General features: G+C 33.8%; 1 protein-coding gene across 10 annotated transcripts in view; it reads right to left on the reverse strand.

The window, feature by feature from the left end:
- The window catches only part of CACNA2D1 (calcium voltage-gated channel auxiliary subunit alpha2delta 1), a 503,964-nt gene that overhangs the window by 25,390 nt on the left and 458,165 nt on the right, over positions 1-20,409 (reverse strand). For 6 of the 10 annotated variants that reach the window (XM_082473442.1, XM_082473441.1, XM_082473438.1 and 3 more), the window contains 10 exons: positions 20,292-20,312; positions 19,553-19,613; positions 11,938-12,035; positions 8,966-9,053; positions 7,800-7,862; positions 7,013-7,116; positions 6,016-6,102; positions 3,110-3,177; positions 2,678-2,716; positions 833-904 (listed from right to left, as the gene is read on the reverse strand). In XM_082473442.1, the coding sequence (XP_082329568.1) occupies positions 833-904; positions 2,678-2,716; positions 3,110-3,177; positions 6,016-6,102; positions 7,013-7,116; positions 7,800-7,862; positions 8,966-9,053; positions 11,938-12,035; positions 19,553-19,613; positions 20,292-20,312 (701 nt within the window). The remainder of the gene's footprint in view (positions 1-832; positions 905-2,677; positions 2,717-3,109; positions 3,178-6,015; positions 6,103-7,012; positions 7,117-7,799; positions 7,863-8,965; positions 9,054-11,937; positions 12,036-19,552; positions 19,614-20,291; positions 20,313-20,409) is intronic. The other 4 variants (XM_082473444.1, XM_082473443.1, XM_082473440.1 and 1 more) reach the window with 1 other exon arrangement.

Raw genomic sequence — 20,409 nt, forward strand, 5'->3', positions numbered from 1 at the left:
TGTAAGCCAAATATTACCACCTGAACCAGTACAAACAAAAGAAATGATACAAAGAAACAGAACTAAAACTATTGAGGAGCTTGAAAACAAAAGCAAGTAATAAACCAGTATATGAGACTCTGAAAGAACTCCAGTGAGATTAGGTATTCTCATTTCTGAATGGCTCCCTGTGCTACTTGGAAGGAACGGACAGTTTACTAAGCCTTAAGTCACAATCCAATAAGAGAAATGGTGAAACTAGAAAAAGAAACTTGTAGGGATTGTGCTGAACTGGGGTGAGTCCCATCTATAGGGACAACCTCTAGCTCACCAATTCCAACCCATAAATATTGTCATTTAGGAAAACTGTCCAGTATTGAGAGATCTTTTGTGTTTGTTTTTTAAAGAAAAGCCAGATATACAGATTCAGAAATGAAATTAGTTGGCAATTAATTCTACTTTGTTTAAAATCCTGGGTAAAGCAAAGAGCCTAACTGTTGCCAATTTTCAAATTTCAGGTTAGAATTTTCATCTGTTTCAAACCAGCTATGTATTAGGACTGACATTATCAACTGATTAATATGTGAAAATTTTCTAAATTTCTGAGAGATCAAAAATAAAAAGTTCATATCATGTTAAAATCTTTAGCTCTGTGTTTTAATGGTAACCGTACCAGAAAGTAAACTCAACTAACAGATATAAGGAAAACTAGTTTTAGGATGCATTTCTTAATGGTTTATATTACATTAAGCACTTCAATTATCAATTTTTATAGTGGTGTGAAGGAGTTTTGTAATGTTGATCAGGGAAACACACTTTGGAAACCCTACTCCTTGCCACTTTAGGTACATACCTGGTTAGTGTAATCATCATGATTTGCCATCAAAAGAAACCCACCATCATCTAGAATCACACAATCCATTACCTACCAAAACAAAAATAACAGTTAATACACTTTAGGAAGGTTAGGTTACATAATCATTAATCCATTATATAGATGATTATAACAATAAAAATAGGAGAAAAACTTAGATAACTGTATCTTCTCTTGAATATATATGCTCAGGAGATTCTGATGAAGTAAATTAAGGGCATGCATATAGATTGCTATCAAACCATCAGGGCTTGAAATTCCACCACAATCCATCCAGTTAAAATTGTCAACTCAGGGACTTCCCTGGTGGTGCAGTGGTTAAGAATCGCCCGCCAATGCAGGGGAAAACGGGTTTGAGCCCTGGTCCGGGAAGATCCCACACGCCACGGAGCAACTAAGCCAGTGTGCCACAACTACTGAGTCCACACGCCGCAACTACTGAAGCCCGCGCACCTAGAGCCCATGCTCCGCAACAAGAGAAGCCACTGCACCACAATGAAGAGTAGCCCCTGCTTGCTACAACTAAAGAAAGCCCACGTGCAGCAACGAAGACCCAATGCAGACCAAAAAAAAAAAAAAAGTCAACTCAGTCCAAACGAAAACGTAGGAACAAATCAGAAATAATCTTTTTGCCACCTCACTGTCATCTAAATGAACCAGGAAACTGGATAAACCAAAACATTTAATAATGTATAATTATTATTTTAAACACATAAACTTAAGATTTTGACAAGAAAGACATTAAGGAAAATCCATTTGGGGCACTATTCATCACAGAATTAAAAATAAAAAGCAGCAGCATGAGGTTATTTATAACTATTTTATATTAAAAATATTTGGATAATTTGAGATGTAAAAGCAGGAAGCAAGACAAAAAAAAATGCCTCTGACAGAGGAAAAATAATCATATATCCTAAAGTATTCCCATCCAGTTTAAATTATGTTTAAATGCATGAATCAATTTAATAATTTTTATTGTATAAAATCACAATTAAAAACATTGTTTTCAGATTTGGGGATGTAATGCATTCTGTTTTTCTAATATGGAAGGAGCTTGCTAAAACCTTTGCTCTAAAAACAGCTAATACATAGTCTATGTAAAATGGATGTTACAAAAATAATTAAAATTACTGGCTTATGATTTCACAAGACTAGGAGTGATAAAACGATATGAAACCCCTGCTTCCTTTGGAAATATATAGACATACATAAGAGGACTGAAAGAAAATAGTGGAATTCATCATTCTTATTCATTATATGAATAATTTATCTAGTATCATTCTTACAGCATCTTCAGCTTGGAACAAAGCAACTTGACATTTGCTTTTTCAATTTCTCAAACAGAAATGGAAGTAATAGAAGACAATGTAAAATCCAATCCCGGCAAGTAAAACTATGTAATACCAAGGTTTAGTTAAAAAAACTTTCTCACCACTATAAACACAGTGTGAAAAATTCACATAAAGTGCAAAAGATGAGGGAAGATTGCACTGATAATCAATAAATATGCTTCAGTTAGAAACTCTGGTCAGAAACAAATTTGTATTTATATGTACAAAAGAATCTAACACAATTGAGACTGAAGCGAATACAATCTATATTGATATGGCTTTTTAATAAATATTTTAAAATGCTTCTAATGTTTAAGGTTAGGAATTAAAAGCATATAATTCAAATTCTTATCTATGAATTAGTTCACCATTCCATACAATATTTTTTTAGCATTTGACTAAACCTTCCCGCAACTTTCTTTATCATTAGAGTCTTAGAAAGAGTAACACAAAAAATTGTACTTAAAAATTCCATTTTAAAGAGTTTTCTTACATCACTGTTTCTTTTACAGTCACAAACTGGACCAGCACACTGAAAGACAGAAATACAGTTATCACCTCATATTATCTTTCTAATTGGATTTTAATTATATCATTTTAATTATTACCATATTGTAATTAGAAATTTTATAATAATTTAGTTAGTATAAAAGATTAAACGATAGTCTAGTCAATAGCTTTATCTTTACAAATTAGAAAATATCAGCCAAAAATATTTAAACTAGCATTTTAAATTATAATATTGAAATATTTTTCTTTTATTATATATTAGTTGACTAAACAAAAAAATCTTTGAAAAAATGGGAATTCATAATTCTGCTTCAATGTAGTAGCAACGAAAATTTATTTTGTCACTGTATAAGACTTTATTTGTTTTCTAAGATCAGTAAATATAGCATAAGAATGTTTTAAAAAGTTATCTTACCGGATCCCTGATTGATGTTTTGGTGAAATTCTCTATCCAGGAATTTACATCAATTTTAATTCCAACAACTGAAACAATCATGTAAAGAAAAATTGACACATATATTTAAAAAATGTAGCTATAATTCTCATTTATCTTTACTCTCACATTTAAAAATTCCTGAGCAGGCAAATGTAAGTTTCTTAAGATTAAAAAAAAAAAAAGTTTAATTGCAGATATACACTGAAAAGCTGATTCAAATTCATTTAAAAGGTGGCAAATTTAATTAGCTACAATATAATTTCTGGGGTATGATAATTTAAATAATTTATATTCTATTTAATGCTATTTTATAATGTTTATTACAGACATATATTTCTTGGGGTTTTCATTAAGAAGTAATGCTAATAGCTCTTAAACTATTATATAAACTTCATTTATACACACATTTATTTACTATAACCTGGTCAATTAACTAATAAAGGAGGCTTAAAAAAATGAGTGTCAGGAGTAGCTTTATAAATATGAGGTCATTCAAGTGGTGGGTTTTAAGAGGCTTCCCTAACCTGACCAGTGCATGCAGTAGGTGCTTAAGAAATGTTTGCTGAGAATATACAGTGGAGAAAAGACAGCCTCTTCAATAAGTGGTGCTGGGAAAACTGGACAGCTACATGTAAAAGAATGAAATTAGAACACTCCCTAACACCATACACAAGAATAAACTCAAAATGGATTAAAGAGCTAAATGTAACGCCAGGCACTATAAAACTCTTAGAGGAAAACATAGGCAGAACACTCCATGACATAAATCACAGCAAGATCCTTTTGACCCACCTCTTAGAGAAAGGGAAATAAAAACAAAAATAAACAAATGGGACCTAATGAAACTTAAAAGCTTTTGCACAGCAAAGGAAAACATAAACAAGATGAAAACACAACCCTCAGAATGGGAGAAAATATTTGCAAATGAGGCAACTGACAAAGGATTAATCTCCAAAATATACAAGCAGCTCATGCAACTCAATAACAAAAAAACAAACAACCCAATCCAAAAATGGGCAGAAGACCTAATGAGACATTTCTCCAAAGAAGATACACAGATTGCCAACAAACACATGAAAGGATGCTCAACATCACTAATCATTAGAGAAATGCAAATCAAAACTACAATGAGGTATCACCTCACACCAGTTAGAATGGTCATCATCAAAAAATCTACAAACAATAAATGCTGGAGAGGGTGTGGAGAAAAGGGAACCCTCTTGCACTGTTGGTGGGAATGTAAACTGATACAGCCACTATGGAGAACAGTATGGAGGTTCCTTAAAAACCTAAAAATAGAACTGCAATATGGCCCAGCAATCCCACTACTGGACATATACCCTGAGAAAACCATAATTCAAAAAGAGTCATGTACCACAATGTTCATTGCAGCTCTATTTACAATAGCCAGGACATGGAAGCAACCTAAGTGTCCATCGACAGATGAATGGATAAAGAAGATGTGGCACATATATACAATGGAATATTACTCAGCCATAAAAAGAAACGAAATTGAGTTATTTGTAGTGAGGTGGATGGACCTAGAGACTGTCATACGGAGTGAAGTAAGTCAGAAAGAGAAAAACAAATACCATATGCTAACACATATATATGGAATCTAAAAAAAATAAAAAAGGTTCTGAAGAACCTAGGGGCAGGACAGGAATAAAGACGCAGAGATAGAGAATGGACTTGAGGACACGGGGAGGGGGAAGGGTAAGCTGGGACGAAGTGAGAGAGTGGCAAGGACATATATATACTACCAAATGTAAAATAGATAGCAAGTGGGAAGCAGCCGCATAGCACAGGGAGATCAGCTTGGTGCTTTGTGACCACCTGGAGGGGTGGGAAAAGGAGGGTGGGAGGGAGATGCAAAAGGGAGGAGATATGGGGTTATATGTATATGTATAGCTGATTCACTTTGTTATACAGCAGAAACTAACACACCATTGTAAAGCAATTATACTCCAATAAAGATGTTAAAAAAATAAATAAAAAAAAAAAAAGAAAGAAATGCTTGCTGAAGTGTGGATAAATGAGTGAATGAGTAGGTAAGTGAGTGAGTAGGTGGCACATGAATGAGTGATTGAGAGAATAAGATTGAGTAAATGAGCAATTGAGAGAATGGAGGAAGGAGTGAATGAGTTGCTGAGTGAATGTATGCAGTTCAACTGCTGGGGGTTGAAATTGCCCTCAAGAGCAGAAAGGAGTTTATCTACCTTCTCAGTCTGGCCTAGTTTTTCTAAAATTCAAACAATACTGAATTAGACATTTTTTTTTTTTAACTTGTACTACATCTGTTCATTACAGCCCACTTCTAATTCCCACTGATGCTCAGTTTTATGAACTTTTTCATTTGCTTGATTTCTTTTACCAAAAGACTCATTATTCTATATGTTTTATTGTAAGGTTTTTTTTTTAATAGATCCCTACCTAATTCTTTTTAACAGATACATAGTATAGATATGCCACAATTTATCTTTTTCCCCAATGATGGAAACTTAACTTTTCATGTTTAAATTATTACAAATATTCACATCCTTGCCCATATCTACTTTTGTATCTTTGAAATGCTTTATAGGATAGACTTCTGAGTGGAATTGCTGGATCAATCCAGCATTTAGAATTTTGAAATACAACACGAAACTGACTCCCTAAATTTATGTCAAGAGTGTATAAACATACACACTTCTTTGAAAACTCAACTCTTATTTTATCCCCAATCTCATAGGTAACTAATTGTGTTTCATTTTATTTTTCAAATTTGACTTTATATTGGTTGAAGCTTTCTGATAGCCTTCCTGATAAGCACTGCCAGTTGATAATATAAACAGTAGGTCACATTTAATTTTGATTGTGTGTATGTGTACAATATATGTGCTTACCTGCAGGTTTAAGAAGTTTTCCTTGGATGTATATTTCTACAGCTTTGCTTACCATAATGCCTGATTCATAAGCACCAGGTCCGCTTTCTAAAAAAAAAAAAAAAAAAAAAAAGGGAAAAATAGACCTATCTAGATAAATCAAATAATATTAAATTTATTTTAATAGGTACAGGTGGATACTGTTTTACTTAAATGTTCTAGCATAAATATGTTATCAAGAAGTGGTCTCCTCTTCCCTTTTCTTCCTTTTTATAGCAGGCTAATTATAGTGTCCAGGAATTGGTTTGCATTAATTGACTTTGGAATGAGAATTACTCAGCTTGGCTGTATCACTCTCACAATAAAGGATGCACACCAAATCCCTGCCTTATGACACTTACTACAATACTGGGGAGGCTGCTGAAGTAAAGCAGAAAGATTGATCTTAGATTCACAAAACTGATGTAAAACTGTAAAAGATACATATTCCTGGAAAAAACTGAAATTCTCTGAACTTCAGTTTCCCCGTTTGTGAAAATGGTGATGGTAAAACCAACCCCCAGAAAGGCTGAAGGATTAAATTAGAAAGTTTTAGGGAAAGAACCCAATAAAGTATTTTAAAATATAGGCTATTATTAATTTTTATAAATGTTATGCAACTAATACTGATTAAAGAGCAAACTGATTAATTACATTTTTAAAATTCATTAAACATTCTTAAATATATTTGCAGTTTGTGAAATGAGGGATGATCTATATGTGTTTCAATGTATTATGCATGCCTGTAGATATGCTGTCTTTACATTACTGGGTGGCTGATTTCTTGTAGATGCATTTTATTTCCTCAACTAAATGGATGCTCTGTCCTTCCAATGTCATGCATATGGTATATGCTTAATGATCACTATTCTGAGCAAATAACATAAAATATATTGTTTGTGTGGGGGGAAGCAGGTAGTAGCAATAATTTATTTTTAAAAAAGGAATTGAGATGGCTGAATTCTAAAGCAATACTTACTGTTAAAGTACGGAGCAGTGAAAACATAGTTATCGTTATCGAGACTTCTTTTATAAAAGCTGTCCTCATATGTTTCTGGGTTTTCTTGCCAATTTTCTCCAGCCCTAAGGAGGAAATGGGTCATCATTTTTATTCTTTAATCTACTCGATAACTTACTTTTCCTTTGTGGACACCACTGAACTTTACAGATATGTCTGCATCTCAGGTACGTCTAAGGAAGTTAGTGGTAATTGATGGTGTAAATGACATTCACTACTAAGCAACAGATCTGCTTAGAATTAAACTAAGGAGCAGAAAAAGCTGACGTCTAGTTTTACTCTGCCATTTACTAGCCAGGTAATTATAGACAAGTCAGTTAATAAGTCAATTAATATTAATAAACCTACACAGCCCACTTTATGGACTCTTCTGAAGATAAACACAGATAAAATCCATAGAACAGTGAAAACAATGAAGTGCTATGCCAATATTGCCAGTCGACATATTCATAATAACCATATCTTCATTTAACCAGGTTAGCTTATGTCTATGAAGAGAGAAATCTCTTTGATAACCTCTTCAATGTTGTAATATATATGAGAAGCAAAAACATCATTGAAGAATCATATAATAGCATTTTTGAAAGAAATGGAGTATTTTAATAATTAAGTACTTTAGGTAAATTCCAATTTAACTACTAATAATGATCAGTTTCTCTGAAGAATGGCTTCCTTATACAGTAAGGTACAGATCCTTGGAGAAGTCCTTTGTAATCCAGTAATTTTTACAGATGCTATTTGAACTTACTCTTTGGGATAAACTCTGGTAATCCCACCATCAGTCACAACAAATCGTGCTTTCACTCCCTTGCTGGAACAGAAGACAAAAGAAGGACATTTTCATTCAACTTATTCTTTGTAAGGTATTAGTTTAGGTGTTGGTGGTACAAAGTGAAACAGAATGAGTTCCTGAGATAAAGGAAGCCAAAGTAAATGTATCAATAGATGTAAACTATGTTTTAATAAAACATAGTTTTTAGATATTTCTTAAAATATCTAAGAAATAGTTAAAGGCAGGATGCTTAAGGAAGACATTTCATAAGAAATAATGAGATAGCTGCATCCTGAAGATGGAATGGGAGTTAACACAGATGACAGGAAGACATCACATGTAAAGAAAAGAGTACATGTAAGGGAAAGCTAGTGAAGAGTAGTAGTATTTGGTGTAATAAAAGCATAAGGCATGAGGTGAGAAACAACAGGAGGTAAAGTTGCAAGTATAAGCTTCTGAAGCATGGTCAGCTCATGAGTGATCGTGAAATCCACGCTGGAGAGGCTGCTTCACCTTCACCCTGAAGTTATTAGGGCTCCGTTTTAAAAGTGAGACTCTGGAAAGTATGAGTTACATGGAGAACAGCCTGGGGCCCGTGGGCAGAGGAATTGGAAGCCCTAAAGGCAGAGACATCAGCTGCTGTGATTTCTTAGAAATGGAAAACAATCAGAACCCTGAGTATGAAGAAGAGAGGAAAACATTTTTAGAAACAATATTTAGCACTTGCTGGTTGATTGGAAATGGGGCGGAGAAGAGACTGGAAACGAGAACCATCGTCAGATTTCTCCATGTCTTGACTGGCTGTAGGGCAGGGCTATTAGAAAGCTAACTGAACATTCACTAGAAGCCCTAGTTTACCACCAACAACTGAGACACACGCAAGCGCACCTATTTAATTTGGTTATTCACACTGTAGTGTATACATGCGTAAAGCTGAGTAACGGTAGATGTTAGTCCTGACACACAACCACAACTGAAAATTCAAGTTGTCAACAACTGCAAAATGGTTTTCTTGAGAAACGGTTATTAAAGATAAATAATAAACTTTAAATTTATGAGACCTATTTTCCAAAAATTTCCCCAAGAGAAGCTAAACCGAAATACAGAATATATATCTTTTATTAATAAGAACAAACACTTACATGTTTTTCTGCTTACTCCAGTAATTTTGGACAAGTTCATTTGTAAAGCCTGCATCCAGCAAGACTCTATTAATCAAGTCCGTATTGCCTAACACGGAAGAAGGAGAGCCTCAATTACACCCACATAGTTTAATTAGGATAGTAATGAAACAAACATTTTCTATTTCCAGATGCAATTTAGAGTGGATAATATTTCTATGAATTTAAAAATGGTAACCTTATTAATTTTCTACATTTTTTATATTGTTCCTCTTCCATTTTTCAGGATATGGACAAAATTAGAAGTGGAAAAACCAATTCTAAATGAGGCAAATTATTTTGTAAATGCTATCAAAAGGATAAGGATTCCAAAGTATCATAATTTCACAGACAATTTTATGCCTAAGTATAAAACTATATAATACATATAGGGTTTTCTTTGTTTGTTTTTTTGTTTTCTGTTTTGGGGCCAAGGAACAGAATAACTTATCACAGACCAGCACTGCTCCAAGACCGGCTTTTGGAATCTGTTGGTACTGATGAAAGAGCACAGGCTTCAGGCTGTCACTTCTGGAGTAACTGAAGAGAGTATTAGCCCAGGTTTGAAGGTAATGGAGGGAAAAGATGACGAGGACCAAGGGTCAATGAATACACTCTCTTAAACAAAAAATGTTGCCGTCTTCCCTTTCTCTTGGCTCCTCTGCTCTAAGCCCATAAAGCTCTGAAATAACCTACACGTACCGACTGAAACTTCACACTTCTGATTTCATTTTATTCAGATATGGAATATATGGTGTTACTTAATATTGTATTACCACAAGAGTTGGGGGTGGCATAGGCTAGAAAACATTTTAGTTCCTTTTAATTATTTTACCTCAATGTATCTTTCACTCAAGATTAAAGGATCAATTTAATCCATATTTTAGACTTCAATTCATTCTAGGAACTTTTATTACACTATTTTAGAAACAATCACTATAAAAAATAATCCCTTTGGAAAGTGAGTGATATATTTTAATTCTTAAATCCTTTTAATTCTTAAATCCTTTTAATTCTTAAATCCTTTTAGGTAAAACAAAAGAGACCATTATCTTAATCTGTAATATAAATCAATGTTACAAGTAATTTCATAGTTTGATTCATATTTTCATTATGCTCTAAGCCTAAAATCAATCTTGAAATCTGTCTCCTGCAGCTGCTTACATGCAATAAATAGATTATTAGTATTAAGCTTTACCGTTTTATACATATACACTTTTCATTTTTACTTTAATTCAAAAATAAAGAAGAATATGAAGAAGACAACCACCCTACAGCATTCACATTTAGGTAGGTTAATAAATTAACTTCAACAATAGGTGAGAATTGTAATTTTACTGATGGATTAAGTACTTTTATAAAGCAAAGTTAAACTTGACTGTACCTCTTTTAAAAAAAACCATTTAGGTCAGTTACATTTCAGTCACTGATATCTACTTTTAGAGTTGGTTTTACAGAATATTGATAACATGAGGTAAAGTATGATTGAGAAAAATCTATAACACTGTCAGAGGAAAATAGAGATTATTTCATAGCTATTAACTCTTTTATAATAAAACATCTAGTAAGTTCTCAATTTTTTATATAATCATCTCAAACATTTCCCATAGAATTATAGGGGAGGCAGAAAAAAGTTAACTGAAATGAAGGAAGAGACTGAAGAACATAAATAACACTATGGATATTAGCGCTATTTTACTAAAAGTATTTTGTTTAAACATTTATACTTCTCTGGGACGAGACATCCAATTAAAGGAGTATTCAATAATCTTATTATTTCAATTCTCTTTTGGAAATAAATAATAACACTGTAAAGTTTCTGCGCAGAATGAGCTCACACTGAGCAGAAAGTTTTGAAATCACGCGTGTTCAGGCATGATCAATGCAGACTTCACCCACCCGTGACAGGTTTCCAGAGCGGCTCTTTCAAGCAACTGGCTAACTCGTCTTAGAGGTGCTCAGTAGTTATTTCTTACGAGATAAATATAAGCTTGAGAGACAGCTTTAAGAAGGGATTTTCTTTTTTTATAACTGAGGAAATGCTTTATTTAACCCTTCCTGATAGCAGGAGAAATAACTTTTAAGAAGAAAAGAAAAAGAGAGAAGAAGGACGAGGGAGAGGAGAAGGGAGAAGATGGAAGAGGAGAAAGAGAACAAACAAGTCATTTATGTGTACTTTTATCTTCAAGTTATATTTACTAAGGTAATTTTGGCCAGGCAGTTGGTTTTTCTCTCTTATTTCCTAAGTATACTACTGCCTTTTCTCCTGATAGTACTTTTTAATACATAGGGTAATTTTAGGAAGAAAAAACAGTTAAGATTTTTAAATGTTTTAAGAGCCCAGAATCCATAAATCTCTATGAGGTTTCAGAGTATAAATGATGCAAATTTCTCTGAAAGACAAATAAAATTGTTAAAAACTAACTACTAAAACGTATCCATTCTAACTTGATTTACTTCATAAAATGGGACATTATCGATGCATATTTTTTAAGATTAAAGTTAACTGTGATCAAGATAAAACCCCATTGTTATGTCTCTATTTGTTGTTTTTATGCTATCCATGTTAAAACTCATTATATAAATTGGAGGATATAAATAACTTGATTAAAATGTGTTTTCCTCTGCATAGAGGAAAGAACAATGCAATAAAGAATCTTCAAAAGATCATTCCAAATTAAATTTCCCAAATTTGAGAGGGACAAGGTAAGCATATACTATTTACATCTAACCATTTGCAAGTATTGAATACCTGGCTTTGAACATTGGATTTTACTTAATAACAGAATGAAATTTCTGTAATATATAAAAAAAATAAGGGTCAAATTGTTACCATTAAAACTTCAAAAAGTAAATAAATAAACCAGCATACCAACAAACTAAACTGAATCACGATTTGACTACTTTGGATATAACCACAGTGAAGCAATTATTGCAAATTAATGCATACTTACATGATGGGTTGTTCGGAGTTTTTCTATCGATAAGCTCATTAAAATTTAAAAGAAATTCGGTGTTATTATCTGATATTTTAAGATCATTGCAGTAATCTCTGAAAAAAAATATTTTAGGATATTAGGTGTTAAAATCACAACTTTACAAAAATGTACACAGTAAGCATAGGTAGTGAAAACATTTAATTTTTAAACTTTTTACTAGCTGTGTGACTTTGCAAGCTGTTGAATTCTGGTTATCTCCATTTCCTCATCCCTATAATGGAATAACACTTTAACATCAAGTGGTCAGGATTATATATTATATATTAATATACATTAACCATTTGAACTCTGGACAGAAGGTGCCCAATAAGTGTTGGCTTCTGTTACTCCTACTGTACTATTGTCATTTTATGCTGTAGGTTAGCAATTTACATATAGAAATTAAGACTGAGAAATTTAAAGATATCTATTTATCAAATATCTACAATAAACCCATTATGTTAACTTTTTTTGAGAAATTACTATTTTAAAAAAATTGAGTAAAATAAAGTGGCATTGATTTAGCTATTTGCACATATCTGTAATTACTGACTTAAGAGAATACAATAATGTCTCTGCATTCAGTTGACTGCAAGATTGTTTTGGCACATGAAAAAAGTAAGTGCTCACGCAGATCATCAGTTGGAAAGGAGAATTATTTTAATCATCTTTTCAGATAATTGTGGGTGTTCTTTTTTCTTGAGTAACACACTAAAACTTGATTATTTGCAATTTCTTGATTCGTAATTTGTGATATGGACTCTGAAACAATACCAATGAACATTTTGTACTCTGTTATATTAAAATTCAATGCACCATCTTACATTTTGAATGAATCTTTTACCCATCATGATTTTTATCACATCATAAATTGGTTATTTGGAAGATATGAATAATGCAGATGTTCCAAACGGTAACATATTTTATTACACAATAATGAAAATTCACATTCATTAATAACATCACTGATCTCACCAGATAGGTCTATAACTATTGGGAAGCTGTCATGCTTACAGTAATGAATATGTAACTTTCCTAAAATTCTAATTTTTGTTTGAAGTTCAGGTTTTGTCATTGGGAACAAATACTTTCAGTTGTTTTCTTCAAAGTAAAAGGCTCATTTAATTGATTTTTGAGAAAATGTCTGCCAAATACCCAAGTCTGAATAACCACAGCTCCTCTGTCATTCATTCTTTCTAGTAAAGTGATATCTCATGGAAAAAAAGCAAGAAGCTCCTATTTTAGCTCTCAATTCACACAATTTTTGGAGATAGCCAAGTTACTCTGGTATGCAGTAAAACTTCCTTTTTTTTTTTTTTTTACACAGTATTAAAAGACATACTCACGGGTAAACCTCAATAAAATTAATAATTCTTACTGCTTTAATCAAGGATATTTTAAAGTGACACTGGCTTTTTCCCCAATGTGGGTGCCTGGCAATGAAGATTACAGTGGCTACCAGTGGTCTTTAGTACCACTGTCTTGATTCCTGATAAGGTATCAGCTCACCATTGCTTTTGTACTGTCACTGCAAATGTCAATATGATGAAAAACACAAATGCCATTTAACATTGTTAGGAAAATAGCTTTGTCCTTGCAGATTCTCTGAAAGAGACTTTGGAACCCACAGGGTTCTATACTTTGAGAACTGCTGTCCTAAGTGTTTTGGAAATTAAGAATAAATGTAAGGCAACATAAATATTATAAGAAGATTGCAATTATAATAACTAGGTTAATACAACTAACAGACTGGATAATCAAATATTCAAGACAAAAATGCAATCAAAAAGTAAATATTTTCAGATGCAAGGCCATTATCTAAATACAAAGCTGCAGAGAGGAATAGAATGTCAGAACTTCCAAAACAAGACTTCTCGGTTCATGGAAAATTTTTGTTTAGAGACAAGGTTTAAAAAGTTTTCATAATACCCATTAAACTATTGACAGAGCTAAAGTTGACTTCTTCCCACAATGCTATGCTTTTTTGGAAACAACACTAGCCTGGAAGTCAAAAGGCCAATACACTGAACTAGGATGGCACAGAATTAGAAGCTGATGGGAAGGTTTTAAAAGGATTAAATAGAATGTTTTAGAAGGACTAAATGAAATAATTATTAATAAAATCATTAATAAAACATGGAATTTAAAAATTCCATGTTATTATCTAGAAGGCATTTCTAAAATTATCTTTTAATCATTTAGTTCTAAAAATAACTTTATCAGAAGGTAATTTAATATTTTAATAGTGAGGAAACTGAGATTCAAAGATGTAAAAAGATTTACCCAAAGGCACCTAACTAGCAAGTGGTCAAGCCCTGAGGGGAAGCCAAGTCTTCAGATCCCTAATTAGTGTTTTAACATAACCTACACTGTGCTTTGAACTTTCACTCTGTGAGCTTTTATAGTCACAAAGCTTCAGGCCAAAAGCAGCTTTGACCTCTACCAATAGAAGGCTGTCAGTGTTGTGGGCAGTTAGTTTAGACAATATCATCATGTTTTGTTTTGTTTTTGTTTTGATCCTTGTTGGCTCGGTTGTGCCCAACTCTGAAGGAGTCTAAAGATATTATTGACCTTTTGGTGTATCGTAATGGCAAAAGCAGTGAAAGTGCTGAAACTACCATTAAAGAGAGTTGTTGAATCAGGATGTGAGCAGAAGTGAAAGAATTTAAACAACTGCGACGTGAGAAAACACAACGCTGAATGTTGTGTCAGGGAATGAGTTCTCCTGTAATAAGAATGAGCCGGGACAACAGAAAGTTACCCACCAGGCAGACCAGGGTGCCTGTGCACTAGGTAGTAAGTAGCAAGAGCCTGACTGAAATATTTGGGATGCGAATGTATGTCTAGACAGACAGAATCAACATCGGTTGCCTGTTAGCCTAATGATTGTTCAGCATAGGCCTGGGATCTTGACAACTGGAGATAATCAGCATTTCTTAAGATCTCTCCCAAAGGAACCACCCCAGGAAAGTGCATGACAGGCAATAACTGTGGTTAGCACAACTGCTGAGTTCCCTCAGGACGTGTGGGATAGACTTTGCTGATAAACTTTCTATGAGGCAGTGTTTTTCTAAAAGAGATCAATTTTACACATATTGAGCATTACTTTTCTGGAATTTTTTTTTTTTCCCCCTAAAAAAGATTAAAGTAGCAAGGTGGAGAAACCTCTGGATGACTTTAAAGGAACAAATTCAATTTCGATTTGCTGAAAATACCTTCAGGGCCTCAAAGCTATATAATCTTTTTTGGTCACTTTGTGTTTCTGACCAAAATGGGATTTGTAACTTAAATGGCTGTAAACTAAAAGATGTTTGGTATTAGAAATTTGGCAAATTATTTATTTCTAGAATACTGAAAGTCAGTTTGTTCTCATTCTATTCCACGAACTTACATAGGTCATACATCTCAAATTAGCATTGAATTACTGGTGATCACATACTTTTCTTTCTTATTCTAACTTATCTTTGAAGTGCTTTCTCATTTCTGATTATCCAAGAAAGATAGAAAAATTAATCCATGTTGTAGACTTTCATCCCTATGACTGTAATTCTCTTAAAGATAGGAATAATGCTCCACACATTTGTATTCTCCATGCTTTCCTTTCCAGTAGTTTTCAAAATTTAAGGAAATTGCAAAACCCGAGTACTAATTAGGATCAATGAGTTTAATTATTCAAGAATTAACAAAAATGGTTCTACCTTTAAAATTCATGAGCTTTCTTCAAATTATTTTAAAATAACTGCTTTTTAACATCCTTTATTATTATTATTATTGGCCACACCACATGCCTTGCGGGATCTTAGTTCCCCAACAAGGGATTGAACCCGGGCCCGTGGTAGTGCGCCAAGTCCTAACCACTGGACCGCCAGGGAATTCCCATAACATCCTTTATTAAATAACTATCCCTCCTCCTCTGACCTCTTACTATAACCATCAATAATAATAACTAATATTTATTTAGAGCTCATGTCACACCAAGAGCTATGCTAAATATTCTGCATGCAATATTATCTCACTTAAAGCTTATAAAAACTGTACGAGGTAGGTATTATTGTTAGCACCATTTTGCAAGTAAAGAAACTAAGATGCAGAGAATCCGAGTAACACAGCTATGACCATGAAAATCTGGCAAACAGATCCTGAAAGTCTTCCTTTAGAGTTTGCTTCACTGTTTCCCATTAACAACAGTGACAAAAACATATGCCGGGTGTTCTATACTACATAAATGTCTCCCTTTTCTCACCAATTTTTTCTTTATCCTAATTTTCTATCAGTTTACTTTCCACAAATCTTTGAATACACATCCAATCCTCACGTTTCCAGGAAATGTTCCCTACAAAAATATTTTACTCAGCTGTAGTGGACATTCTTTTGAGATTCCCTGACTAAGTATCTGAATATTCAGTGTAGATATTTATACCTTAGAGTAGCAAGGAAACGGATTCAAATCCTGTATTATTTAACATCTCTAAAACTGTTTCCGAATCTGTGAAATAGGATAATATATAACACTAATTTATTACAGAGCTCTTTTGAGGGGTAAATATAATCAAATCATACATGTAAATCATACATGTAAAAGGCTTAACACATGTTAACTGGGGTGAACACTCATTGTTTCTCCCACAAGGTACAACATTTCTTCCCTTCTCTGCTATTTGCTCCTTCCCCGAACACACAGGTGAATTCCAGTCTTCCAGCCAGTCATATTGATATTGAACGTGACAGGCCACAGAAACGATCCATATGCTAACGCTTGCTGAACTATAACAAAATCCACTGTCTGTGAATTGGGAATTGAGATTGAGAGATATATTTATCTTCTCTGGGAATTCCTGGACGTTTACCATGCTCGGAGGGAGGGTCTCATCAATACAGGGCAGCCAGTATCTCAACCTCTTCTCACCCCTGTGCTACATTAATATTCTGCTTCCCAGCTAAAACTAGTTTTAGCAGTGGCCCAAAGTTACTTGTATCAAAAAATTGCTAGTAAGATTTCAGGTATTATAATTAATAATATGATTTTTAAAATACTTTTCATACATTTATAGATTCGCCAGTCGTCAACTATTTATGAGGCCCCCACTGTGTGCCAGTCAGTGGATTTGATATTGAGTATTGAATGGTAAGTCAAATAGATGCCATCATGTCTCTGTTGGAGAAAATAAAATGAAGTGTGGCCAGTACTCTAGTACGGGAAATACAGGATTCTATGAAGCAGTCAGCAAGGATGTCTAACCCAGTGATGATGGGAAAGAAATTCCCAGATCAAGGAGCTTTGAAGTTGGAGTTTGGGAAGGACTGGAGGTGTGTATGTTCAATCCAAAATAGAAAAGAAAATTAGTGGATGAAAAGCAGTAAGGAGGAGAAAACAATGCATTTTAGGAAATAAGAAAAGTTTAGTGTGGCTAGACTTTAAAGCAGAGGTTGGCAGACTGTTTCTTAAAGGACAAGAGAGTAAATGATTCAGGCTCTATGGGCTAAAAGGTCTAGGCCACAACCTCTCGGCTCTGCTTTTGTAGTGAAAGCAGCCACAGGCAATACATCAACATATGCCTGTGGCTGCGTTCTAATAAAACTTTACGTATAAAGTTTTATACGTAAAACTGCAGGCTGTAGTTTGTCAGCCCCTGATTTAGAGTATAGGGGACCACACGGGTAAACTGGGACCTAGTGACAGAACATGTGAAAGCTATCCTATACAGTATCGATTATCATGAGGATAATACTAAGCCACTGGTTAGTATTTAACAGATGAGAAACGTAATGTTATTGAAAGTTTAGAATCTCCCTCTGCTTACAGAAAGGAGACAGAAATTGGAAGTAAGGGAGAAATACTGCAGGCAGGGAGATCAATTAGGAGGCAGCCTTAGTAGTTTAAGTGAGGAAGGCACTAGTCTGAACTAGAACAAAGGCAGCAGAGTTTGACAGACATACTTGATACTCATAAGATAAACTCTATGTGGCAAGACTTGTTGATCGACCAGAAGTTACATATAAAGGAAAGGGAGCAAAGACATCTGTCAGGTTTCAAGACTGGGTATTTGGGGAGGACAGTATTTTTGTCACTGAGGGAACACAGAAAGAAGAGTTTTCCAAAGAGGACAAATGTTCAGGAGACCATGAATTTGAAGCACCTTGAAGAGAGATTCCTATTAGGCTCCATAAACATGAAGTCTCATATTAAAATATGTAGGGTAGGCATAAAGTCTGGAAATAGATAGACTGTTTGATCTTATATTATAATGTAAGGTCAATAAACCACATAGTATGTCTAGTTTGTTTCTAGATGTTATCAACATCCTGCAGATTTGGGAGCCATCACCCCAAACTGTAGACACGGAATAGTGGACGTCTGTGGTATGTCTGTAGACTCAAAATAGGAAGATAAGAGAGCCCAGGCCAGCAGCTTCATATGAGTGATGTGCACAAGAAGGGAAGCTCATGAAAGAGACTGAATATGCAGCCAGGGAGGGAGGAAGAAAACCAGAGAAGCATGTCATTAAGCAAGAGGAGGCAGAACGTCAAAGGGTGGGATCAGCGGTGTCCAAGACTGAAGGCAATTCAAGCAGGAAAACTGCTAGAGGGCAGAGTCACTCACAAAGCCAGAAATATGCTTTGTTAACAGAGACTTCTCAAAAAGTTATATATATTCCTTGCTTTCAACAAGAACCAAAAATTCAGATAGTCTTATGCAGAAATAAAAAGAAAGAATAACTGAGACCAATTTTTAAGAGCCTTCTTAGAGCAATTTCTTTAAGAAGGAAAAATTGTGAGAATTGGATACTACAAGCTTCTGAATCTGTTTTATTCAGTAGACTAGGATAATAGGAATTCTGTTGATTTGTATTATTACATGTGTCTGATGGAGAGTGGGAGTCAAAAACTAAGGAAAGAAATAGAAATAAAGAATAATCTTGGATTCTTGAATGGAGTTTCAAATAATTATAAGAAAATAGAGGTAGAGATGAAGATGTATATTAGAGCTAGGGAAGGGGGATTATAAGCGAGAGAAGTAAAATTGGTTAGGAGGAAAAAGAATGCTAATCTTAGAAATTATGTGAGAAAATCTCACTATATAAAAATATATTTTCCCAAAAACTTGTGTTAAAAAAATCAATGATGTTAAGTCATTCTATGAGGCATACACATTCTTGTATATATATATACATATATGTATATATCTGTACATATCTATGCATATCTATCTCAGTGTGTGTGTGTGTGTGTGTAGAGAGAGAGAGAGAAAGTGAGTGAGAGTTTGTATGTGTATACATAGTCACAAATGCAAATTCACAACTCTTCGTTTTTGTTGGATACACTGTTGGTTCCAACAAAAACAAAACCTCCATCTGTCCTATTCAACGCTGTATCCCCAAGTCAGCATATTCTTTAGCACACAGCAGCTGCTAAGTACCTGAATGAGTAAATGAATGAAAGAACAGCATTCTCTTTCAGTTTTAAAGTTATTGTTTCCTTTGGTTCCATAATTTGGCATGGCATAATCCAGAGCAGTCTTGACCCCAGCTCAGACCTGTTCTTGAAGGCCTACATATCCACAATGACCTATAAAAAAGAAAACAAAACCTACCTTGGTGCTATGAATGTATAGCCAGATTCTTCAAAATTATCCGGCTTCAGTGTTTCTGAATCTGCAAAGATAATGTTATAGGGTTAGACAAACAATGCGGAATATGCACCCTGAGATTTGATGTCAATAGGAAGGCATTCGAAAAATAACCTTACACGGAAAAATAAAAGTAGACTATTTCCATCCTAAACTGAAACACATGAGTGAATATAAAGATCCCCAATACTTTACAGTAATAAAATCAATTTTAATTTCAAAACATGGATTACAACAGTTATATCAAAGACAATGTTAGGTCTATAATTTTCCCATTTACTAACTAACCCTACTATAACTAAGATATCCTTTAAAAAGTGACATTTGTCAATGTTACACCAGAGGTATTTATTTAAAATGCCAAATATTTTACCAATATTATGATAAAGAAAATGTTTTTAATAAACCCATTAATGTCTTTAGTGAATTAATAGCATTCTTCATATTAGTATGAATTAGTAAGTGGAAGGATAAAAACACACAAGTATTTAAGTTTAAGGAAAAAACCAGAAAGTGAAATAGGTTACATATATAAACACAAGCATATTCTTTCCCCCTTTTTTGCCGCTAAGGTCTGAGTGATCATGGAGGAAAATCTAGCAAATGAGAAGCACAGAGGATAGTATCCAATAGGAATGGAAATATCAGTGGAAATGTCAAGTGTACTAAACAAAAAGAAATAGAGCAACAAGAAAATACTTGCCCTTCATTCTGCCCTTTTTTGCTGTGAAAATCCATCAGAAAGAGAAAGCAGGGAAACAAAAAAAAAAAAGAGGGTAAAAGCAAAGGGGGGTCACAAACAATATTTTATTCAATGACTT

The sequence above is a fragment of the Balaenoptera physalus genome (genome assembly GCF_965194825.1).
Source record: "Balaenoptera physalus genome assembly, chromosome: 8".
NCBI lineage: Eukaryota > Metazoa > Chordata > Mammalia > Artiodactyla > Balaenopteridae > Balaenoptera > Balaenoptera physalus.